Source organism: Gossypium hirsutum, chromosome D02 (genome assembly GCF_007990345.1).
Source record: "Gossypium hirsutum isolate 1008001.06 chromosome D02, Gossypium_hirsutum_v2.1, whole genome shotgun sequence".
Classification (NCBI taxonomy): Eukaryota; Viridiplantae; Streptophyta; class Magnoliopsida; order Malvales; family Malvaceae; genus Gossypium; species Gossypium hirsutum.
In genome coordinates this window covers 44,454,618-44,480,556 of record NC_053438.1, presented here as the reverse complement: position 1 = coordinate 44,480,556, position 25,939 = coordinate 44,454,618, and the positions used below count along the sequence as shown (strand labels likewise).

General features: G+C 34.6%; 2 protein-coding genes and 1 pseudogene across 2 annotated transcripts; 2 read left to right on the top strand and 1 right to left on the bottom strand.

The window, feature by feature from the left end:
• The first annotated feature begins 3,481 nt into the window (after positions 1 to 3,481).
• On the top strand, positions 3,482 to 7,744 carry LOC121214555 (uncharacterized). The gene is made up of 5 exons (XM_041088328.1): positions 3,482 to 3,958; positions 4,058 to 5,559; positions 5,701 to 5,766; positions 6,943 to 7,024; positions 7,277 to 7,744. The coding sequence occupies exons 1-5, from the start codon at positions 3,482 to 3,484 to the stop codon at positions 7,742 to 7,744; spliced, it is 2,595 nt and encodes an 864-aa protein (XP_040944262.1).
• A 7,832-nt stretch (positions 7,745 to 15,576) lies between these two features.
• On the bottom strand, positions 15,577 to 16,035 carry LOC121214594 (30S ribosomal protein S7, chloroplastic-like; annotated as a pseudogene).
• Positions 16,036 to 19,902: 3,867 nt separating this feature from the next.
• LOC107908453 (sphinganine C4-monooxygenase 2) lies at positions 19,903 to 23,260 on the top strand. The gene is made up of 2 exons (XM_016835624.2): positions 19,903 to 22,285; positions 22,471 to 23,260. Exons 1-2 carry the CDS (start codon positions 22,061 to 22,063, stop codon positions 23,023 to 23,025), a joined length of 780 nt encoding a protein of 259 aa, XP_016691113.1. The 5' UTR covers positions 19,903 to 22,060; the 3' UTR covers positions 23,026 to 23,260.
• Positions 23,261 to 25,939: the final 2,679 nt, after the last annotated feature.

Below are 25,939 nucleotides of genomic sequence, written 5' to 3'. Positions count from 1 at the left end.
CAAAATTTTCAGACCGTATTTAGACAGATTCATTGTGGTATTCATTGATGATATCTTGATTTATTCACGAGATGAAATAGAGTATGCCAAGCAGTTGAGAATTGATTTGCAAACGTTACGTGAAAATCAATTATTCACTAAGTTTAGCAAATGCAAATTCTGGCTTTAGGAAGTCAGATTTTTGGGACATGTTGTATCAATTGAAAGCATCAAAGTTGATCCGAGTAAAATTTCTGCAGTTGTTGATTAGAAGCTTTCAAGAAATGTATTTGAGGTTAGAAGTTTTCTGGGATTAGCTGGATATTATAGAAGGTTCATTAAGGGATTCTCGATTATTGCTACACTAATGACGAGATTATTGCAGAAAGATGTTAAGTTCGAGTGGCCTAAAAATTGTTAGCAAAGCTTTGATCAAGTAAAAGCATTGTTAACCGAGGCACCGGTGTTAGTTCAGCTAGAATTGGGTAAAGAATTCGTGATTTATAATGATGCATCTTTAAATGGTTTAGGCTGTGTTTTGATGCAGGAAGGCAAAGTGATAGAGTATGCTTCTAGATAATTAAAGTTGCACAAAAAGAATTATCCGACGCGTGATTTAGAGCTTACAATGATTGTGTTTGCTTTGAAGATTTCGCGACACCATTTGTACAACGAAAAATGTCATATATTCACAGATCATAAAAGCTTAAATTATTTAATGTTGAAGAAAGATTTAAATTTGAGACAGCGCAGATGGCTTGAGTTATTAAAAGATTATGATTTGATCATTGATTATCATCCGGGAAAAGCTAATGTAGTTGCTGATGCTTTGAGTAGAAAGTCTTTGTTTACTTTAAAAGTGCTGAATACGCAATTGACGTTGTCTGATGATGGTTCGATCTTAGCTAAGTTGAAAGCTAGAATGATGTTTTTACAACAGATTTACGAAGCTTAGAAGTGCGATGATGTATTAATAGCTAAACGGAAACGAATTGAATCGAATCCTAATTTAGATTTTCATATTAGATCCGATGATAGTTTATACTTCAAAAGTAGACTATGCGTTCTGAGAAATTCAGATCTTGTTTAGAAGATTTTCCTTAAAGCTCATAATAGTAATTTTTCTATTTATCCTGGTAGCAATAAGATATATAGTTATTTGAAGCAAATGTACTGGTGGTCGGGTATGAAACGAGAGATTTCTGAATTCGTATCGAGAATTTTAGTATGTCGGTAAGTTAAAGCTGAACATTAGGTACCTTCTGGTCTATTACAGCCAATGATGATTCCGGAGTGGAAATGAGAGCACGTCACGATGGATTTTTATCAGTATTACCTTTGTCTTCTAGAAAGAAAGATGCAATTTGGGTTATCGTAGATCGTCTAACGAAGTCTACACATTTTGTCCCATTACATATTGATTACTTTCTTGAGAGATTAGCTTAGTTATATGTCACTGAAATTGTAAGATTGCATAGGGTACCAGTTTCTATTATTTTTATAGAGATCTGCGGTTTACATCACGATTCTGGAGTAAGTTACATGAAGCTCAAGGTACTTGTTTGTATTTTAGTACAACATTTCATCCTCGGACAGATGGTCAATCCGAGTGAGTGATTCAGATGCTCGAAGACATACTTTGATGTTCTGTTTAAAGTTCGAAGGCAACTGGGAGAAATTTCTACCGTTAGTGAAATTCGCGTACAACAACAATTATCAATTGAGTATAAAGATTGCACCGTACGAAGCTTTGTATGGTCGAAAGTTTTGAACTCCATTGTATTAGAGTAAGCTCAGTGAGGAAAGGCTTCATGGGGTTGATTTGATACAAGAAACCAAAGAAAAAGTGAAGGTTATTCGAGATAGTTTGAAAGTAGCTTCAAATAGACAGAAATCATATGTGGATTTAAAACGTAAAGACATTGAATTTCAAGTCGACAATAAAGTGTTCTTGAAAGTCTCGCCCTGAAAGAAAGTCCTACGATTTGGTCGTAAAGGAAAGCTTAGTTTGTGTTTTATCGGGCCGTATGAGATTACTGAAAGAATTGGGCCAATACCTTATAGATTAGCTTTGTCGTCAGAGTTAGAAAATATCCATAATATGTTTCACATATCTATGTTACGATGATATAGATCAGACCCTTCACATGTTATCCCACATGTTGATGTCGAGATTCAGCTTGGTATGTCGTACAGTGAAAAACCGATCAGAATTTTAGCTCGAGAGGTTAAAGAATTGATAAATAAAAGAATAGTTTTAGTGAAAGTTCTTTGGCAACAACACGGTTTAGAAGAAGCCATATGGGAACCGAAAAAAGCTATGAAAGAGCAATACCAAAACCTCTTTACTATTAAGATTTTCAGGGACGAAAATTCCTTTAGGGAGGAGAGTTGTAACAGTCTGTTTTTAGTGAAATCAGAACAGTGGTTTCGGGACCACAAATTCAATGTGTGAATATTTATTTTATTATTATTTAATGTCTACGAGATACTAGCAAGGTCGTAAAACAATTTCATTAAGAAATTTTATCGTTTGCATGTTTAATTTGGTGAAAAGGACTAAATCATAAAAGATGCAAAATTAGAGTTCTATAAGTTAAAAGTACCAAATGACTATGAAATTAAATGCTTAAGGGATTTATGTGGTAATTATACCATTTTTAGTATGAGTGGACAAATATGGACACTAAATAGGTGTTTTTATATATTAATAATAAGTTTAAATAAGTAATTTAAAAAATAAATGTTAGTAAATTAATGAAAACAAAAGCTATCATCTTTGTTTTTCATCTTCCACTGAAATTTGACCTAAGAAAACACCATTGTTAACACTTCAAGCATTTGGCATCTCTCCCTCTTGTGTCATGGGTTGCGCATCGGTGCTCGCAACCATGACAAACTGGTGCGATCCATCGTGTTCGAGGGAGGTCATTTAGCCCAACCAAACTGGCCCAACCAAACTGGCCCGGTGTTTGGAGAGATTAAAAGCCCATCTCAAGAGCCTGATAGAAATGGGAAGTGTTCTAGAAGATATAATTATGGAATCTTAGAGTTCTATTTGTATATAGCTGGTTATGTAAGCTTAGAGTTCTAATTGTATTCAGCTTTTAATTATAGCTATTGATATACTGTGAGGCTCAACTATAAATAGAGACCTATTTGCTCATTGTATATTTCATTGAGTTATTAATAAGAATTTTGAGAGGATTCACTCAAACTTTTCTCTCAAGTGTTCTTGCTTTTGTTCATCTTTCAAGGCTCGTTCTTACTTCGTTCTTCTGTTGCTCTTCGTGAAAATCTTAAGGGAATTCTATTGAATCCTTTATTGTTGCGAGTGAAGTTGACTTGGGCATTTTTGCTGCTGAATCTTTTTTTGTTACAAGTTGGGCTGACTTAGGCGTTTTGAGCAGAGAAACTGCCTAAGGCCGCACGGATCGCGTGGGAAAACTCTAAGTCCGTGACAGTTGGTATCCGAGCTAAGGTTCGAAGCCACCGTTGAAAGATGTCAAAAGAAGTTGAGGGAGTGGAGACCCGTGGGAGGGCTAGGAAAGCCAGTCGCTCAAGGGACATATTGTCAGCTTTAGAGGACCGCGTCGTCACTCTCGAGAGTTCAATGGGGGATATCAAGGAGAGGGTCGAAGATGTTGATGATAGGCTCCATGATGGGCTGCAGTCCATGCAGGAGCAGCTTAAAGAGTATGTGACGGATAATATGAAACAGTTGACTGGTAGAGATGATGCCATTGAGGCTATGGTGGTGGCCTTGAAGGGAGAGATTGCGAAGCTCAAGGGTGAACTCACAATCTACAAGGTTGCCTTGGGCAATGGTGGGTTAGCGGCTGCCGCACCCAAGCCCAATATTGATGTTCCCAAGCCCAAAGAGTTTAAGGGAATACGGTCCGCAAGAGATGTGGACAACTTTTTGTGGGGAATCGAGCAATACTTCTGTGCCAAAGGCATCACGGAGGATGTCACTAAGGTAACTACTGCTGCGATGTATCTATCTGACGTTGCTTTGTTGTGGTGGCGTCGTAGGTCCACTGATGTGAGACGTGGTGGGTCTGAAATCGGAACATAGGAGGAGTTTCGATGTGAGTTCAAAGCACAGTTTTACCCAGAGTATGCCGAGGATGAGGCTCGGGCAAGGTTGCGTCGGCTTGCGCAACAAGGCACTGTGAGGGAGTATGTACAGGAGTTTAGCGAGCTTATGCTCCAAATATCAGATATGGGGGAGAAAGAGGCATTCTTTTCCTTTATGAACGGATTAAAACCGTGGGCGAAGCAAGAGTTGCAGCGCCGAGGAGTTCAAGAGCTCACCAAGGCTATGTCAGTAGCAGAATCACTTGCTGAATTTGGTGGGAGGAAAGACAATTCCAATTCTTCTAAACCCAGATTAAAGGGTAATAGTGGGGGTGATAAAGAAATGCCCAGTAGGAACGGCGATGGTAAGAAACCTTGGGACAAGAGAAAGAGTGGGCCTATAAGGTGCTTCCACTGTGAGGGTCCACATATGATCAAGGACTGTCCAAAGAAGGCCGCTCTCAAGGCTATGGAGGCAAAGGGGGAGTCCGATGTGGAGGATAACAACCTTGGATCGATACTAGGGGGTGTCGAAGATAGAATGAGCCATGGTTTGATGTTTGTAGACATCATTGTGGCCGGCAGAAAATTGAATGCGCTCGTCGACACAGGCGCTTCTGATTTATTCATGTCTGAGGAGGCTGCTTATAAACTAGGCCTCAAGATAGATAATGAACGGGGTCGGATCAAAACAGTGAACTCGGAAAGTATTCCAATCAAGGGGGTTGCAAAGGGAGTGGATCTTCAGCTCGGCAATTGGTCAGGGAAGGTATCCATTAAGGTAATACCACTTGATGACTATGATTTTGTGGTGGGACTAAGCTTCCTTGATCAGGTTAAAGCTCTTATTGCCCCTTCGAGCAATTACATGGTGATTTCAGATGCGAAACATCAATGCATGGTGAAAGTGACAAGGAAGAGAAGCTTTGAGGGAAAAACACTAGCAGCAATTCAGTTTGCTAAAGGTGTACGGAGAAATGAAATCTCATATTTAGCCACCTTGAAGATCGAAGAGACCGCTGAGCCTGTTAGTGAGACCCCGAAAGAAGTGGGACAATTGCTACAATCATTTCGAGATGTAATGCCTGCTCAGTTGCCAAAAAGTTTGCCACCCAAGAGGGAGGTGGACCACAAAATCGAGTTAGTATCCAATGTGGTGCCGCCAGCAAGGGCCCCCTATCGTATGTCTCTGCCAGAATTAGAAGAGTTGCGGAAACAATTGAAGGAACTTTTAGATGCGGGATTCATTAGACCATCTAAATCCCTATATGGTGCGCCAGTGTTGTTCCAAAAGAAGCACGATGGGTCCTTAAGAATGTGCATCGATTATCGAGCTCTAAACAAGATCACCGTGAAGAATAGGTATCCTATTCCTCTTATCGCAGATTTGTTCGACCAGCTTGGTAGTGCAAGATGGTTTACCAAGTTAGATTTGAGATCGGGGTATCATCAAGTTCGGATAGTCGAGGGGGACGAACCAAAGACAGCTTGTGTGACACGGTACGGTTCGTATGAGTTCCTTGTGATGCCTTTCGGACTCACGAATGCGCCAGCTACATTCTGCACCCTAATGAATAAGGTACTTCAACCCTTTCTTGATCGTTTTGTGGTTGTTTACCTTGACGATATTGTGGTCTATAGCAAGTCGCTTGAAGAGCACGTAAGACACTTGAGGGAGGTGTTCCAGACTTTGAGGGAAAATGAGCTGTTCGTCAAGGAGGAGAAATGCTCATTTGCCCAACAAGAGGTGTCATTCTTAGGCCACATTGTGGGAGGCGGTAAGATCCGAATGGATAAAAATAAGATTCGAGCCATTTCAGAGTGGGAGCCTCCAACCAAGGTAACAGAGTTGAGATCTTTCCTTGGATTGGCAAATTACTATCGCCGCTTTGTCGAAGGCTACTCCAAAATTACCACTCCCTTGACGGACATGTTGAAGAAGGGGAAGGTATGGGATTGGAATCCAGAATGTGAGAAGGCCTTCAACCAATTGAAGCAAGAAATGACGAGGGAGCTCGTACTTGTCTTGCCGAATTTTACGAAGCCTTACGAGGTACGTACAGATGCATCAAATTATGCTATTAGGGGAGTACTGATGCAAGATGGACACCCAATTGCTTTCGAGAGTCGAAAGCTTAACGAGACGAAACGTGGATATACGGTCCAAGAGAAAGAGATGACTGCGGTAGTACACTGCTTGCGCACATGGAGACATTATTTATTGGGTTCCAGGTTCGTGGTCCTTACCGACAATGTTGCCAATAGTTACTTTCTAACCCAGAAAAAGTTGTCTCCCAAGCAGGCTCGTTGGCAGGTTTTACTAGCAGAGTTTGATTTCACAATGGAATATAAACCAGGAAGTGCCAACAATGTTGCTGATGCACTTAGTCGAAAGATGGAATTCACAGCAATCAGTCAACCTGATGGCTCTTTGTTGGAACGCATTCGAGAGGGATTGTCCCATGATCCTACGGCCAAAAATTTGATTGAGCTTGCCAAGGAGGGAAAAACAAGAAGATTTTGGCTTGATGGGGAGCTAGTATACACTCATGGACACCGCCTCTATGTGCCCCATTATGGGAAACTCTGTAAGGAAGTCATGAAGGAATGTCATGACTCGAAATGGGCAGGTCATCCAGGGATGCATCGCACTTTGGCCCTTTTGGAGGATCGCTATTATTGGCCTCACATGGGTGCTGATGTGGAAACCTATGTGAAAACTTGTCTAGTGTGCCAACAAGACAAGGTTGAGTTAAAGACTCCAGCCGGCTTGCTTCAACCCCTACCAGTCCCAGAAAGGCCATGGGAGAGTTTATCCATGGATTTTATCATTGGTTTGCCTAAGTCTGACGGGTTTGCTAGTATTCTTGTTGTGGTGGACAGGTTTTCAAAGTATGCGACTTTTATTCCGGTGACCAAAGAGTGCCCTGCTGAGGAAGCAGCTCAGTTATTCCTTAGACACGTGGTGAAATATTGGGGAGTGCCACTATCTATTATCAGCGATTGAGATGGTCGATTTACTGGTCGGTTCTGGACGGAGTTGTTCAAGTCAATGGGCTCAGATTTGAACTTCTCCACGAGCATGCATCCACAAACCGATGGGCAAACTAAACGAGTAAATGCACTGTTGGAGACGTATCTTCGGCACTATGTGAGTGCCACACAAAGGGATTGGCCAAAGTTGCTGGATGTGGCCCAATTTTCATATAACTTGCAGCAAAGTGGGACCACGAATCAAAGTCCATTTGAAATAGTGACGAGTCAACAGCCACTCACACCCAACGCTGTTGTGACCCATTACACAGGACCAAATCCGGCAGCCTATAGATTCGCAAAAGATTGGCAAGAGAAGAATGACTTGGCTAGAGCTTGTTTACACAAGGCAAGTAAGCGTAGCAAGAAGTGGGCCGATCAGAACCGAAGGGATGTACAATTTCAAGTGGGTGACTCAGTCCTTGCTAAACTACACTTGATTTTACGATATACTGGTTTGCACAAGGGTCTTGTGCGAAGGTATGAAGGGTCGTTTAAAGTTGTGAAGAGAGTGGGCAAGGTGGCCTACAAGCTGGAGTTGCCACCAAAACTTAAAGTACACCCAGTCTTCCATGTAAGCATGCTTAAGCCGTTCTATGAGGATCAAGAATATCCGAATCGAGGCAAGTCCGAACGAGCACCGATGGGGTAAAAGTCTCGTATGATCGTGAAGTAGAAAACATTGAGGCAGATCGGGTAATTAGACGAAAGTACCACCGACCACAGCATGAGTACTTAATTCGATGGAAGGGACTTCCTGATAGCGAAGCAAGTTGGGAACCTACTGAGGCATTGTGGCAGTTCCAAGGGAAGATTGACCAGTTCCATAAGGAGGATGCGACGAGGGCGTCGCTAGAACAAGTGGGGGAGAATGTCATGGGTTGCGCATCGGTGCTCGGAACCATGACAAACTGGTGCGATCCATCGTGTTCGAGGGAGGTCATTTAGCCCAACCAAACTGGCCCAACCAAACTGGCCCGGTGTTTGGAGAGATTAAAAGCCCATCTCAAGAGCCTGATAGAAATGGGAAGTGTTCTAGAAGATATAATTATGGAATCTTAGAGTTCTATTTGTATATAGCTGGTTATGTAAGCTTAGAGTTCTAATTGTATTCAGCTTTTAATTATAGCTATTGATATACTGTGAGGCTCAACTATAAATAGAGACCTCTTTGCTCATTGTATATTTCATTGAGTTATTAATAAGAATTTTGAGAGGATTCACTCAAACTTTTCTCTCAAGTGTTCTTGCTTTTGTTCATCTTTCAAGGCTCGTTCTTACTTCGTTCTTCTGTTGCTCTTCGTGAAAATCTTAAGGGAATTCTATTGAATCCTTTATTGTTGCGAGTGAAGTTGACTTGGGCGTTTTTGCTGCTGAATCTTTTTTTGTTACAAGTTGGGCTGACTTAGGCGTTTTGAGCAGAGAAACTGCCTAAGGCCGCACGGATCGCGTGGGAAAACTCTAAGTCCGTGACACTTGCATGTAAGTACAAATAATGATTTATATGTTTTTGACGTCATTGTAGCTTAATCTAACTAGCCCAGGGACTAATTTGAAAAAATTTTAAAAGGTTAGTTTTTCCATGAATGTGTGCATGTGATTTTTTATGTTTGATAGAAGAAAATGAATCTTTGTTGATAAATAAAAAATTTTTGTAAAGTGAATTTTGTTAAAAATGTCAAACAGGGATTTATTTATAAAATGTGTAAAATACATGGTGAAAATTGTAAAATAATGAATTGTATGAGTTGCTATGGACCTATATTGAATTCGGCTAGCTTGGGTAGGGATGAAATTGTATGAATTTCAATTTACGAGCTTAAGGAGTAAATTGTAATGAAATCAAAATAATAGGGGCAAAAGCGTTATTTTGCAAAAATATGAATTTTGGATTAATTGAATAGAATGGATATTAAATAGATTGAATTTATTTATTTAGATCAAGATAGACCTTGTACGGCTTTAGATCGCGGTAAAGATAAAGCTTCGGATTAGTCGACTCTGTTTTTATGCCTTTATTGCTGAGGTAAGTTTGTGTAATTATGTAATGTTTTAAATATATGTAAATTGTGGATTGCTATGTAAATAATTAATGGAAATCCAACGACGTACGAAGATTATTGAGCCCTGTTTGAACCTTAGGAATTCGTATGATACAAATGGCATGTCATTAAGGTTTCCATGTTTTGGGTGCTGGTCTTAAATGTCCTATCGATGGCTGAGGTTCGGTATGTGTTGTGGATACTCCACAGCTCGTGTGAGCAGCATCATGTAGCTTACATTCTAACCCACGGCTCTTGTGAGCAGGCCTATTTCACAGCTCGTGTGAGCAACGATGTAAAAGAAAGGAAATGTTATGATTATATCTTTGGCACACTTCGTGTGAGCTATCCCACGTATCCGATGATATTCTAAACAGTTCAACGGGCATGAATTTGAAAGTAAATGGTAAGTGTTCAATATGAACCAAGACATGTATGTATGAAATGCATTGAAATGGGGAGCTACATGAAAAACATGTTATGTTATGATGGATGACAAATCCAATTGAATCAAGCTCAAGAATAATGGTTATCCATGTTAAATTCATATGAATTATGTTTAAGTATGCTAACATGTTTGTGTTGGTGCTTAGGTTTGTGCCAAGCTAAAGGTTGGATTATATCATGTTAAATTTTATATAATGAAATGATAAGTTATGTTTTATGTTATACGAACTTACTAAGAATTATATGCTTACATAGTCTCATTTCCCATGTTTTATAGATAATTAGAAGCTCGATCGGTTTGGAAGCTCATCTGAGACCTATCACACTATCCAGCGACTGTTTCAGTAGATTTCGATGTTTTGAGTCATGGTCATAATGGCATGTATAGTTGAATTGTGCTTGATAAGATAGTCATTATGTTTGGCTTGTAAATGTGTTATTATGGTTGATGAACTTTTAGCATTTTAATACTTTGATGGTTAATGTTGACATGGTCAAGTAATGATATTTTTTGAATGAACAATTTGGTATGCTTGAGTGTGGTTTGGCATATGGTTATTGTGGTATGATTTGGTATGGAAATAGGTAGTTATGTATGGTTGATTCATGGATAGTATATTTATGTTTAGGTTGATTTGATGATTTGTGATTGAGGTGCTTTTTCGCATATTGGTTTTATGGATAGATACCATATTGAATTAGACCTATTATGCATGTTTTAGGTATGTTTTTAAAGCTTGATTGTATGTGCAAATGGCTTGTAGGTGTGAGCTTGAATTCGGTGAAAGAAATGGCTTGAAATTGGCCTATTTCTTGTCCACACGACCTAAGACACGGGCGTGTGTCTCAGCTGTGTGTGACACACAGCCTTGAGACACGGCCGTGTGTCCACTATAGGTTTTAAAGGGTTGCAAGTGAGGCAGTTACACGGCCTAGCACACGGCTTGGCATAGGGCGTGTGAGGCCATTTCAAGATTTACACAGCTTGGCACACGGACGTGTTGATTGGTCGTGTGACCCAAGTGAAAGAGTTATATGGGCTGAGACATGGTCGTGTGTCCCTATTTTGAATGTCTACACAGCCGTGTGACCCCTGCAGTGTGAAATTTTTCATCTTTTTCGATAAAATTCTAAATGTTTCTGATTTACTCCCGAATCGATTCTAAAGTGTTTCCAAGGCTTCGAGGGCTCGAGTAAGGGACGTTAAACATATATTTGAATGGATTTTGCTATGATTATGAAATGTTTAGAAATTATTGATTTTAAGTTATATTTTTACGATAATGGTCTATAACCCTATTCTGACGACGGATACGGGTTAGGGGTGTTACATTATGGGGGCTTGAACCTAAGACCACTAGGAATTAATTCACACACTTAACCACTTGGCTATTTTACTCCTTGTGTCTTAAACTAGCACGAACAATAAATAATTTATAGGGCATGATACTCTAAGTTGACTCATGCATGTATTCTGTGTATTCAAGACGTCTCTATAAAAAGTGATCAAACTACGAATCTAAAACTAGGAAAATATAGTATGATGATTATGGTGTGATATGAATGTTTGATGAGTTTGCATGAATAGTTAGTGTGAAAGCTAACAAGTTTCAATTTGTGATATGAACCTTGAAGTTAAAGTATGGTTGAATGATTATGTCTGCAAACACGTGCTAAGATGTATGTGTTAGTCGGGTTATGATGATGAATCAAAGTAATGAGTCTAAAAGGGTGTCAATACTTGAAAAGTCTATCAAGTGAGTCTATGTCTGGTCACTACGGTAGCGTCTAAAGGGGTCCGTCGGGACTAAAAACATGATCTCTAATATGAATCTCTAAAAGGAAAGTCTATGGCCATGGCATGATATTGTGTAAGACCATAGTTGGGCTATGGCATCATATGGAAAAGAACTAAAGGAAGGTGATTACCCAAAAGGGGGTTCTCTGCATGACCCAGGACGATGAGGGGAAAACCTCACGAAATGTGAGTTTAGGCGAATCCCTATTGTAAACATGCCAGAAAAAAAAAGTCTTTGTGGTGATCTATGAAAAATAAAGGCTTTGTGGCGATCTACAAAAAAGGAAGCCTTTATGGTTATCTACGAAAAAAAAACCTTTATGGTGTACTCTAAATAATGTCCTTTGTGGCAACCATCCAAAGAAAATGTCTCTGTGGTAAACATCCAAAGAAAACATTCAAAGAAATGGCATTCATGGCAAACTCTGAAAAGACGATAGTTGTAATGAACTTAGAAGGAAAAACCCCTGTGGCGTATCATGTTACACCTTCAATGAGATATTTTACTTAGCTTCCTTTGTGGCGAGCTTCATATGAAATGTTATGGTATATCCTGCATAATCTTAAGACAAGAACAGAGAAACTAGAATGCGCCAAAGCATGTGGCGAATCAAAGTATGGGTTAATTATACTTAAAGAACAAATTTGAGTTAGGGCTATGTCTGGTAAGTTGAATAAGATTATATGTTTGTAATTATTAGAAGAAAAATGAGTATTCTCCAGAAAGGATCAAATATATAATTAAATAATGTATCTTTCATCTATGTACAAAATCACTCATGGATTTCGAAGAATCGATGGCTTGGAGTATGTATGTAAGAATAACAATATTTTGTCTGTATGGGCCTCTGGAATGGGTATGGTTAAGGAATTACAAAAGTGCGGAGTGAAGAACGTGAGTAACATATCAAAGATGTGGAAAGTAAGCTTGACTTCAGAGTTAGGGTTGACATCTATGGTACAAATAATGACATTCTGAGAAGGCATTCGCTAGAGACAAGTTGAACAATAATGAACAATGAGATGGCGAATTGAATTACCATATGCGAAATACAAAAATGATTCAAGTAAATGCTTGTTTATCTCACTAAGTTCTCATGAATTTACCCCTGTGTTTTATGTTACAGGTAATTTTACATTGGTCTATGCCAAGAGGGACAATGCTAGGGCTACGCTAAAGAAATTGTAGGGTAGGCTATTATGCATACATAACGTGTTGGTAGCATAAATCTAGTTAAAAGTATTCCTTAAGGTTTACACTTGAGATAATGTAATTAAGTTTTGAGGTTAGCCTGAGAGTCTTTATAATGGAAATTCTTGTATGATGATAGTAATTGTCCAATGTATATTCAATTGAAACTTTGGTTGGGAGATTATTTAATTAGTTTATAATAATTATGAAAATAATATATGAATATTTAAGCATAAGTTTGTATTTGTGTTGTAACACTCGAGGTTCGGATCCAGTGAATCAGATCGGGTTAAGGGCGTTACATTAGTCATGTTTATCATGATGTCATGGTGTTTTTCAGCCATGGTCTTACTCATTTCTGTCATGATGCCATAGCATCTTTCAACTATGTTCTTACTCATTTTTATCATGACGCCATAGTATCTTTCAGCTATGGTCTTACTCATTCTTAGACGAATAGCCTTCGATCGGTCCCATGGCCTCACCATGATCTTTCTTATATACTCTTCCCATCACATTCCTTCCATTCCTCCAATTCACTATTCTTAACATTAATGCCCAAACACCGCAACATCCCCTCCGCAAGGACCGGAGCTTCGCACATCAACACTTTTACTCAATAATACTGTATGACAGTATCTAACAGAATCATCCCTTTTCCTATTCTTAACTTCTTCTAAACCCTTTTTCACACTACCATTATTCACATGCATCTCATGCATTTTATTTGATAGATTATCACGAATTATGCCAACTAAACTAAAATGGAAGATACTCATATACCTATATGCTCTTAAACATGCTTAGCCTTTCTGGGGTTGGAACGTAGAAACTCACCTCATGCTTCTTCGCATTGCCTACTTAGCTTTTCCAAACGCCAAAGCTTCTGTTCTGTTAGCAGCTAAGCAAGATAATCAATTCATGGGTTAAACTTGGTAATCCCAATTTAAAACTTAATTTTTCCAAAAACATGTAGAATCCTTAAAATGGTTTCGAGAAACTCTTAACTTTATTTTTCTAAGTCTTACGTACACCGAAGGGCTCAAAACCTTACCAGCCTACTAGTTTCTCTACTTTTCCAGATTAAACCTCTCGATTATCACTCCATGCAGAGCTTCCTCGTATACATCTCCTCCAAGAGCTTCTAAGGAAAAAGTTGAAGAAGAAAAACAAAATAGACTGGGGGAAGTCATTTCTTAGCTATTTATAGCCCTTCTCGCACGATCCCCAACCCTGCAACATCCACCCATTCATAATCATTTTGTCCCCCACTATGGAACATGATGGTTCTAATTCTACTGATTTAGATTTAGATTCCAACCATGCTACATTTTGTTTCTATCTTTTCCTAATTTTTCAATTAACATAAACAGTTTGTCGTCTCTTTTGATTTAACCCCTAAATGTTCTAAATTTCTGAGTTTAAAGGAATTCAGGTGTGATAGGCCTTATTTTTCCTTTACCTTGTCCTTAAAAGGTTCAAATGAGTGAATCTTGGAAATCCTTAGTTGTGGTAAGCTAAGGTAGTGGAAGTAGACAATTAGGGTCGAACCACTATAAATTCTTGAGTCCTCTTTGATTGCCATATTTACTTTAAGTTTTTAAAACATCAATTCACCCCCTTGGTGTATATTAAGCTTAAATTGATTATCGCTGCTTGTGTTGCAAGCTAAAAACATTGGATCATGTATTGTTCTTTTGCCCCAAAGCTACTAAGGTGTAGGATTCACTGGGCTTTAATGTAGAAATTTTCACTATTGCTAGTTTTATAGAAGATTGCTTGTCTGGTAAATATGGCAATGACACTACTGGATCAAAGAGGCGAATATAGATAAGGTTATTTTCAAGCTTGATAATCGATGAGTTTATAGAGATTTGGTTAGTCGTTTGACTAGTATATTAGAATTTGGTATGAAATTGAATTATTGGCTTGTATTGAAAAATTAGTTTACTGATGTGTCCTTTCGATGAATTCGATGAAATGTAAACAAGGCCACTTTTTGGCTCGAGCAGTTTTGTTGCATGCTCATCATGTTACTTGGAACTTTGTGCCCCCTTGTTTAGGTTTTACTTTGCTTTCTGATTATGTTCATATTGACACTAGGTTTAGGACAAATGTTAGGATCGAGCGTATGGGGTAAGCCTATCGACTTAGGGTTAGTTTGTATTCCTACCCATTTTCTATTGTTTCTATTTCGTTACTCTCTTTATATTAATATTCTTCTTTAAAAGACAACTAACTTTATGGTATATTATAATATATACAATTAGAATTATATAAATAGGGTTAAATTATTTGGGATTGTTATATATCTATTAATTTGTTTGAAATTATTATGTTTAAGTTGTTTGGTATATATATTTTAAACAATCTCAAAAGTTCTAATCATAAGTTTCACCCAAGCTTCATACTGGTCATAGATAGATCACCCTGGTTTGGGTCCATAAGTAGTGACAATTGCCCTATGAAGACTCGTTTTCGCTACGACTCAGGTGGGTTCACTTAACCAAGCCACTGCCTATGAGTCGCCGGCTCATTCTTCAACAGGCACGCGGTCAGAGCCCTAGGCTCTTCCCACTGCTTGGGAGCTTACGGTTTCATGTTCTATTTCACTCCCCGACGGGGGTTCTTTTCACCCTTCCCTCACGATACTACTTCGCTATCGATCACCCAGTAGTATTTAGCCTAGCCATTATTCTACTGCAATAATTCTTGCTAAGAAGAATGCCCATGTTGTGGCAATTCCACCTAGAAGGTAAAGGGTTACCCCTACAGCACGTCATTATACAATGCTCAAGGCTTTAGGCTGAGTAGCAAGAGTAACTTTTAATTTATTATGAGCCCAAACAATGGGTTCAATAAGTTCTTGCCAATAACCACGTCCGCTGAATAGAAACATTAAACTAAAAGCCCATACAAAATGAGCACCTAAGAAAAGAAGGCCATATGCAGATAATGAAGAACCATAAGACTGAATTAATTGGGATGCTTATGCCCATAAGAAATCATGCAAAAGCTCTATTTGCCTCTACCATTCTATGAGTCTCTTTCTTTTTGCGTATGGCATCGCCACTCCCTTTAGCAGCATCCACTAATTCAGAACTTAATTTGAAAGCCATATTTCGACCCAGACGTTTTCAGGATGCCCCTAATAACCAACGAATGGCAAGTGCTTTTCCTTGTGTGGATCCTATTTCAATGGGAACTTGATGAGTTGATCCGCCTACACGTCTTGCTTTTACTACTATATCGGGAGTTACTCCACGTATTGCTTGACGTAAAATAGATAGTGTATTTGTTTCTATCTTTTGTTGAATCTTTTTCAAGGCTCGATAGGCAATTTGATAAGCCAATGATTTTTTTTCGTGTTTCATAATACGATTAACCATTATGTTATCTAATCGATTATGATCAATTGGATCAGATTTTGCAGTTTTTTCTTCTACAGTACCTTGACGTGACATGAGCGTGAAAGGGTTCAAGAATCCATTTTCCTTTTATAAGGCTAAAATAATTTATTTTGGCTTTTTGACCCCATATTGTAGGGTGGATCTTGAAAGATTTGAAAGATCTCCCTCCAAACTGTACATACGACTTTCATTGAATACGGTTTTCCATAGAATTTCATATGTATCTATGAGATCGAGAATGGAATTCTGTTTACTCACTTTAAATTGAGTATCCGTTTCCTTCCCTTTCCTACTAGGACTGGAAATCCTGTATTTTACATATCCATACGATTAAGTCCTTGGGTTTCCGAAATAGTGTAAAAAAAAGTACTTCGAATCATTGTTATTTGACCCAAACCTCTTCTAAAAGAGTCTAGGCATTTCGAATTGTTTTTTGACACGAACAAAGTCAGGGAAAACCTATAAAATTATTTCAATATTGGACCATACACTTCACATGTTTCTAGAGATTCACATGGCATCATCAAATGATACAAGTCTTGGATAAGAATCTACAACACACTAGAACGCCCTTGTTGACGATCTCTTTATATTAATATTCTTCTTTAAGAGACAACTAACTTTATGGTATATTATAATATATACAATTAGAATTATATAAATAGGGTTAAATTATTTGGGATTGTTATGCATCTCTTAATTTGTTTGAAATTATTATGTTTAAGTTGTTAGGTATATATATTTTAAATAATCTCAATAGTTCTAATCATATATGTTCTTTTTAACACAATGCTTAGAACTATCCATAGCCCCTCCCTAACCCATAAATAGGAAGATAATGTGTTTCATAGCACTCAAACCCACGTCCTCCTGCATTGGCAATAATGCCCTTGCCAATCGAGCTAAAACTCAATCGACAGTTGTTAGGTATATTTAAATTGTTGTGAAATTGTTATGTTTAATTTAGTTTGTATTTATTTATTGTTAATTATAAATAAATTTTATTTAAAACTACTTTTGTTTGATTCATATTTGGATTTTTTTAGGATATTTGATATATGGTTGGAAATGTTAAATTCAGATTTTTCACAAATTATTATGTAACTTATATTTTTTTTTGGAATTTGTATGTTTAGGTTAAGTATATTTATCTTCTTGTGAAATCCCTATATTTAATTTGATTAGATTGTTATTTAACTATTTTTTATTTTTCATTTATCTATTGTTAATTATGAAAAAAATATTTAAAATTAGTTTTTTGTTCAATTTTATATTATTTCACATATTTAGATTTGAATTTTTACATATTAAGATATCCAACATATAATTGAAAATACTAAATTTAATTTTTTTTTGTAAATTCAGATATTAGAGTGATAACAATATTTAATATAGATTCACATTTGGAAAGAAATACTTGTGTAATTTAGAAATTCAAATTTTTAGATAAATGCGAATTAAAATTTGGATAAAAAAAAACGCAAATATCTGACCTCCTGCCCGAGCACATGTGTGTGAGTTCGTAGTTGTGTGAAAATAATAAAAACGAAAAAAAAAAAAATCCGAATGAGAGACCTAAATGAATGCGGGATAAAACTGGCAGATTTGTGTTGGAATTTTCCCATATCCTCATACTAACCTAATTATAAAAGCATAGGGTTCCCGTTCATTCTCAATACTGTCATGAGGTGCCTCTTCCATTTTCTCTCAACTGTCTCGCAGCCGATCTTCCTAACCTCCCATCTTCCCCATGGCTACCAAAGAAAACTTATTCTCTTGCTCCGTGAAATGCGTAAAATAAAACATGATTTCATCCTCTTTGAAAGCACTTAAAAAAAAACCCTTCAAAACATTATTTCATCCTCTTTGAAAGCACCTAAAGAAAAGCCCTTCTCTTCCACGAGTCCATCGAAAATATGAGGTTCAAAGCCCTCTTCGTTGCGAAGGTTTTAATACCTGCTGAAACACCATATGGTTAAGTTCTCTTCTCCAACTTTGTTTTTCGTATTTGAAATGTTTTGGTTAAACTTTAGGTTTTATTTGGTTTTAAAAACATCATGCCAACATAAAAACCGAACCTTTGAAAGTATTATTTGGTTAAACTGATGAATATCTTGTATTTTCCGCGCTGTTGGATACTTGGGTTGTTTTGTCTAATTTTTGCAGGAATAAGCTTTGTGACAACACAGAGTGCATTTTGGTAATTTTTGTGTGTATATTCTCTGATTTCTTGTGTGCCTTTCCATATCCCGATTGTGATCTCTATTTGGTGCTCTTCCTTTTCTGGAAAAAATAATAATTAAAATTAAGATTCATTTTAAGAAAACAATTTCCTATGCAATGAGAAGCGGAGGCAGCAATGGAAACCTAATTCCAAACAGTGAAATTGTCGTAGAACTTGCCCTTTGTAACATGTTAACCGGACCTTGTACATGATTTTGGACTTTTAATTTCAGGCCCTTGCCTAGGATTTTGCTATTGACTCGTACAGATTTGGACTTCAATTTGGCCTGAAAGTTGGACCGACACTGGATTTTGATTTTTGGACTTGAGTCTCTCTAATTAAAATTTTAAAGAAATAGGAAGTCAAAATTTAATTGAATTTATTCGGAAAATCAATATCTTACCATCTTTTTTATTTTCCAGTAATGTTTAAGAGCAAATGTGAACTATTTTGGTTTTGTTATAGACTACAGCTTGCGGGCTCATTCTGAGTATGTGATTTTGGTTTTCAGAGACGCTCCGTGAGCTTTAGACCTCGTGAGCTGGATTAATTGAGATTCTATACTTGACGACATGGATGGAATATTTTTTATTTATGATGACAAAACATCAATAGATGGGGATTAAGTTAATTTGCATATTACACATCGCACCTCGAGAATTACTAGAGATCCAAGAACAGGGGTTAATTTGCAGAATTTGATTTTGATACTGACAACCTAATTATGGTATTTTGAGCTCTGAGGTTAATTATGTTATTATTTTGCTAGAATAAAGTAAGAAAGGCCAAGAATTTCTTTATTTGTAGGAATGGCTATTGACAAAAGGGATGGAGAGAATGATAATATATTTTACCTAATTCTTATTTAATTATAAAAATGAATCTAGATTAAAAATTAAATTATTATTATGTATTATCTAAAATATTAGATCAACTAATAAATCATATAAAATCAACATTATTTTATTAAAAACACCAAAAATGGTACAAACACATCAATGTGCCAAGATTTACATGACAAATTAATTACATATAAAAGCTTATAAAATTGAACAACAATTTAAATACACAAAAAAAACAAAAACACGATATGAATCCACAATTTTTTTCCTTAAATTGAATATTATTAAAATTTATATAAAATGAGATGAGTGTAGACATAATATAACATCAACATATATATCATTTTCTAAATTAAATTGTTATGATGGCTTATGCAAAATAAAATGACACAAAATCAATAAAAAAATTAAAAAATGCATGAAAATTATATAAAATTAATTTTTAGCATGGACATAGGTTCAAAATATAATTGAGTTTATTTTAATCACTTAGTACATCAATTTGCTAAGTCTTTTATATGTGTGTTTTCGTTTATTTTCAAATATTTGATTTTAAGGGGTATATTTGATGGTAAAATTGACTCAGTGTGATTAGTCAATATAGTATTAAGATCAAATATTACAGTAGTATAAAATATTTGTTTGAATTGATTCAGGCAGTGAGATAACTCTCAACTTAAATGGAGTGGTGATTAAAGTTATTGTTAGATACTTGTTTGGCATAGGTTTAAATCGTTTTACTTCAATCTGTTATTCCCAATATTGAAAAAAAAAAAGTAGTGATATGAGAGTACAAAATAATCATCCAAAAGACTACCTATGTTCATATATAAGAGATTATTTGGCACATTGCCACAAGCAACTAAATACTCACCTTATATAATATAAAATAAAAACATTAAAATTCTATTTATATTAAAAAAAGAAAATATTTGGTATATAAGTGGAGATTTTAGACACCACAAGGAGGATTAAAGGTTGAAATATTAAAGAAAAAAGGGAAACATGTCAATTTTTTAAGGTTACTTGTGGAATAAAAGAAATACAGTTATCACAAAAAATTATTAAAATTAGGGGTGAGTATTCGATCGAATCGAATGAAAATATTTCGAGTTAATCAAGTTGACAATTCTTATTTTATCATCTTAACTCAATTTGAAATTTTTTCGAATTGAATCGAATATATTTGTTCGAGTTAAACTAAAAAATAACTTTGAGTCCTTGTAACCATTGTCACTCACCATAATCAAATTTTCCCACCGTAATTAAATTTGTTATTAACTTTCGTCTCCTCATAATTTATTTATTAATATTTTATATACAGGTTAGTTTCTTTACTTGCTTAGTTGCTTCAAGTATCTTCTGATTCTTATCACCATGTATTTTGAAATTAAAAAAATATTAAATATAAAAAATATGATTTTTTAATAAAAGTTATTTTAAAGATAAAATGTGAAATTGATACTAATAAAAATTTTAACTGAATATTTTATGTCATCATCAATAATTCAATTTTAACAGAAAATGATAAAGATTCAATATTATTAAATAATTCAATAATATAAATAGTACAAAATGTGAAATTTAATTCAATAATATAAATAGTAGATATAAATTCAAAAAAAATTTAGGGTTTAAGAGAAAATACAAGTTTTAGAGGAAAGCAAATGGAATTTTTTTTGGAAGTTTGGAGAAGTAAAAGTTTTGGAAGAAATAAAAGAAAAAAAAATTGGGGTTTGAGGAAGTTAATTATTTTAGGGAAAGTAAAATGGTTTGACTTCTATTAATTTCTTTTGGGAAAGTAAAATGGTTTGACTTCTAAGAAGGGGGTTTAAGGAGAAAGAAGTAAAAGAGTTAGATATTTAATTTATTCAAATTAAAAAATTTAACTAGATTTGAACATGAAATTAAAAAAATCGAGTTGATTCGACTAACTTGATTAATTTAATTCGAATAATTCGAAATTTATTTTTTTTTTAAATTTTTTCTAGTTGAATCGAATTTTGTTTGCCCTTAATAAAAATTCATTCAAAATTATATTTATGCTGACTTATAAAATATATTAAAATCTTTTCATATTAAATAATAATTTAAACTAATTAAACTTCAATTGTATTAAAAATAATATAATAAATAATAAATTTAAAAATGGAAGGGATAAAATTACTCCATTAGAGATAAGCTCGAATTAGACAAAGAGAAGCATGTTTATCCTACTGAAAATTTATCCAACACCTCAACAATGAAACTGTGATGAGATTGGAGGAAATTCAAAGCAAAATTATAGTAAGGATCCTAAGAGTTATCCAATTACTTTTATGGGATATATTCTAGATTTTTTAAATCTATCTTAAAGTTTCTTAAGATAACTAAAAATTAATAAATAAAATAACTAAAAAGCATATTCTTTTTCATTTAAGACAATTAAAAATAAGCTTTGTTTAGGCAAACATAAGACGAAAAGCTTCAATCATTTCCATCAGGGTACACCAATTAAACCATCACATATTTTTTCTTTTTTTATTATTTTCTTTTGTAATTTTTCTTTTTGAATTGATGTAGTGGTTTCCTTTTTCAAAAGATATAATGATGATATGTATTCTCTCAATTACTCTAGAGAGAGGAAAAATGATAAATCATAACATCAAGAAATAAAAATTTGACAAAAAAATATTTAAAAGTTAGGAAATTTCTTTTTATTATCATCTATTTCTGGCTAACATATAAAAAAAAAAGACAACATATTTCTGGCTTAAAGTTTTCATATAAATTTTACACAATCAAAATTCTTACTTTTTGTGTTTTGAATGGTCAACAATTAAAGGAGTATATACGCAAATATATATCAAAAAAATTCCCCCTTATTCCATGCTCTAGTTACATTTTGTGAATTTCAGTCACTGTCAATTATGAACTATAAGAAGACTATTGCATAGTGTAATTGAACAAGACACATTTCCATTGCTATTATTAGAATTGAACACTTAAAGGGAGATCAAGTTCAAAAACTGGGATGGCTTTTGTAACGTCGGAGGAATTGCTGGCCACTTTGGTGCCAATTGCTGTTTATTGGATATACTCAGGTATGTATGTGATGTTTGAGTCAAGGTTTGAGAAGTACAAGTTGCACTCCAAGAAAGAAGAGGAGGAGAAGAATTTGGTTTCCAGAAAGGAAGTCTTCAAAGCCGTTCTTTGCCATCAAGTCATGTCAATTGCTATTAACCTCTTCACGTATGCGGTATGAGTAGTAATTAATGGCTTTTCTTTTTATTTTCCTTTTCCTTTCTTTTGATGCAATTATAAACAAAATTTTTTCTTCTTCTTTATTGTAAGTTTGTAACTTTCAAGGATCAGATAAAATATCAGAGCACCACCATTTTCTATTTGTATCAGAACTTGGAACTTAATTTGTTTTGGTTGCAGGTAACAAGAGAAAAAGATGGTGAGGCATCTCCAAAGAAATCACTAACCTTGCTTCTTCTAGCCAAGCAATTGGTGATAGCAATGGTGGTGATAGATACATGGTCGTTTTTTGTGCATTGGTACTTGCATCAGAACAAGTTTTTATACAAACACCTTCATGTTCCGCATCACCGGCTGGTTGTTCCCTATTCATTTGGAGGACAGTATATGCATCCAATTGAGGGGTTCTTGGACACCATGGGCGGAACATTAGCTGTACTCCTCTCCGGCATGTCTCCTCGGATTGCCATGTTTTTCTCCTCCTTTACCATCCTTAAATTAGTGGATGATCATTGCGGGATGAAGCTTCCCGGAAACCCCTTTTACCTCTTTTTTAACAACAATTCGGCATACCATGATGTCCACCATCAGCTTTATGGTACCAAATACAACTTCTCTGTCTACTTTGACATATGGGACAGAATTCTAGGAACCTATATGCCTTATTCACTTGAGAAGAGACCTGATGGCGGCCTTGAAGTACGACGTGCTGATCAAGAGCACAAGAAGGATTGATTGATTAATTACTTAATTAATCAGTCAATTATGATAACTAGTGAGCACGGATTGATGAATGTTCCATTAGGTTTTATATATGTATCTAATGTGTATGTATTATGTGTACTACTATGCTTCACTAGGAGTAAAGGCAAATCTGGTGTGAAACTAAGTCAATTATGATGACTAGTGAGCATGGATATTGATGAATGTTCCATTAGTTTTTATATATAATATCTATATGTATTCTATATATTTCTCTGCTTCACTGGGAATAAAGGCAAATCTGGTATTGAACAAAATATTATGAATAAAACTAGAAGCTTATATTCTTCAAATGGTTAACTCATTTCTTTTAGCAGCTTGATTTTGGCATTGTTTTTATTTCTATCCCAAACATCTACAAAGTTAACCTTTTAAATATCATCGAAGTTGGTGTATTTTATTAGATATATGCCTTTTCACAGCTCGAATCTGATCAAATCGAACTGGTGATTTTTTCTCTGTTTTTTTTTTGGGTGGGGGGGGGGTACAAATAAAGAGTTCAAAGACAAATTAGACTAAATACCAGCACCTAGAGAGAAGCAGCATCCTTCTGTAACATAGGTCAAGTAGCAGCAGGAGGCTCGTGGCGATGCTGGAAGCCTGTTCCCTGAGTAAATCATAACGTCAAACATTAAAAATTATTTGGCAGAATTTTTTTTTTAAGAGTAAACAAATTTCTTTTTATTATTATCTATTTCTGCCTAACAAAAAGAAAAAGAAAAAGAAAAGAAAAAGACGACATTTTTCTGGCTTAAAATATAGGAGAGGACATCAGCGTATCAATTATATGCATTTATAAGGTAAAGTACGCTTTCATTAGTTTGAAGTCTTAATGATACATATATAAGTACACATAATACATACACATTAATAGATACATATATTCCATGTTAAATAAATAAGTTTAAGATTAAAATTAATTTATTATAATAAATTTAATGAAACTATGAAATAAATTGAATTTATAGAAAAAATTTAAACAAATATTAAAACTCATGGTGTGACGAAAAATTACATGTTAATAATATGATCGAAATGACAACATATCAATCATATGCATATATATATATATATATTATTTTTTGGTATCATACAATCACAGTGTTAGTATTCACATATAAGGTAAGAATATACCCACACCACGCATGTATACACTGCGTCCACAAAAAGCTTCTCAAGAAAAGACCCATCACTTACTCTCCCGAAGACTCAAATCCAAGTCAGTTCTATGAGTGAACAATATTTAACCATCAAGCCAAATACGAGAGGTCTTATGTATATATATGTTCAAGTATGCTTTCGTTAGATTGAAGTCTTAAGGTATAATATTTGTAATTATTAAAATTTTAAATAAATAAATTTAAGATTAAAATTATATTATTATAATAAATTATACAAAATATGAAATGAATTAAGATAATATAAAAAGGGATAAAATCAAAACTATACATGAACTTTAATCTAATGAATAATGTCATATATGAACATCGATTTTGTGTTATTTTATACATAAAATTTTGATTTGATTTAACTTTTAAAAATCACTAATAACATTATCGAATTAACACCATTTTATGATAGATCTTACATACACAAACAATTATATTAATCTAATATGAAAATAAATGTATATATTAATTTCTTTAAATATGTATAATTAAATTAAAATCAAAGTTTTTTTTTGTATCAAATTATAAAATTCACATGTAAAATTAATATTTATCTCTATAAAAATAAAAATATTAAAACCTCATGATTTGACGAAAAATTCCATGTTTACACCATAAATATACAAAAATGTTAAAATGCACATGAAACAAAATATAAATGTGCAGAAATTTATATAATTTATATTAATACAAAATAACATAAATATAATACCAAGATATAATTTTCTTTTCAGTAATCTTATATAATATGTAAAAAAAAAAGGAGAAAGATGAAGTTAGATACAACAGGTCTAATTGAGTTATTATAATAAATTATATAAACTTCGATAACTAGAAAACAACATCAACATGGCGGATTCTGGCATTTTGGATGGTAAAATTTTTAAAAAATTTAAGAATTTAATAAAAATGTTTAAAAAAAAAGAATTGAAGGTTTAATTGAAATTTTTATGAGATTATTGAAAATTTTCAAAACTTTTTTTAAGAAAGTTTAATTAAAATTTTCAAAAATTAAAAAGAGTATAATTAAAATATTTTAAAAACTTTAAAAGTATAAAATTTTGAACCTAATTAATTTTTTTAAAATTTTTTAAAAATTTAAATTTTTAAAATTTTAAAGTGCAAACTAGTCAAGACTCCAAAAAGGACACGCCTTTGTGAACATGATACTAAAAATAATGGAAGTATAGCATAAAAGTTCATATAAAAAAATTATGAAATAAAAATAATACATATTAACAATTAAGAAACTTTTAACGTGGCAATCTATCGAGCTACAAGAGTCGACCCAGTTAAAGGTAATTCCCACTTGTGACAACCTTTTTTATTTTCTTTAGAAAAACAAATTTGGTGCTCAATTTCCTGAAGAAAAAAAAGACCTTGGTGTACGAGACAGACACACGTGTCGACTATTGGAGTTAATTGGTATAAGAACAGCTTTGTAAGTGTTGTTTACGACGATATAAGTGGGGGAAATTAATCCAATATATTAGAGAGGAAAACCGAAAAAGCGTTTCTTCTAGAATTGTATTGTGAAGTGGTCATATCAATTCCTTATCATCCAAATTGATAGATTAAGCACCAGCGTGGGTTCTGTTTTCTAATATTTTAAGAATATGCCAATGAATATACTAGAAAACCTCTATCCATTACCTTTTATTACAAAAATATGCGGGTAAAGCATTTTCTATGTTTTGGGATTTTACCTTTTGTACTGT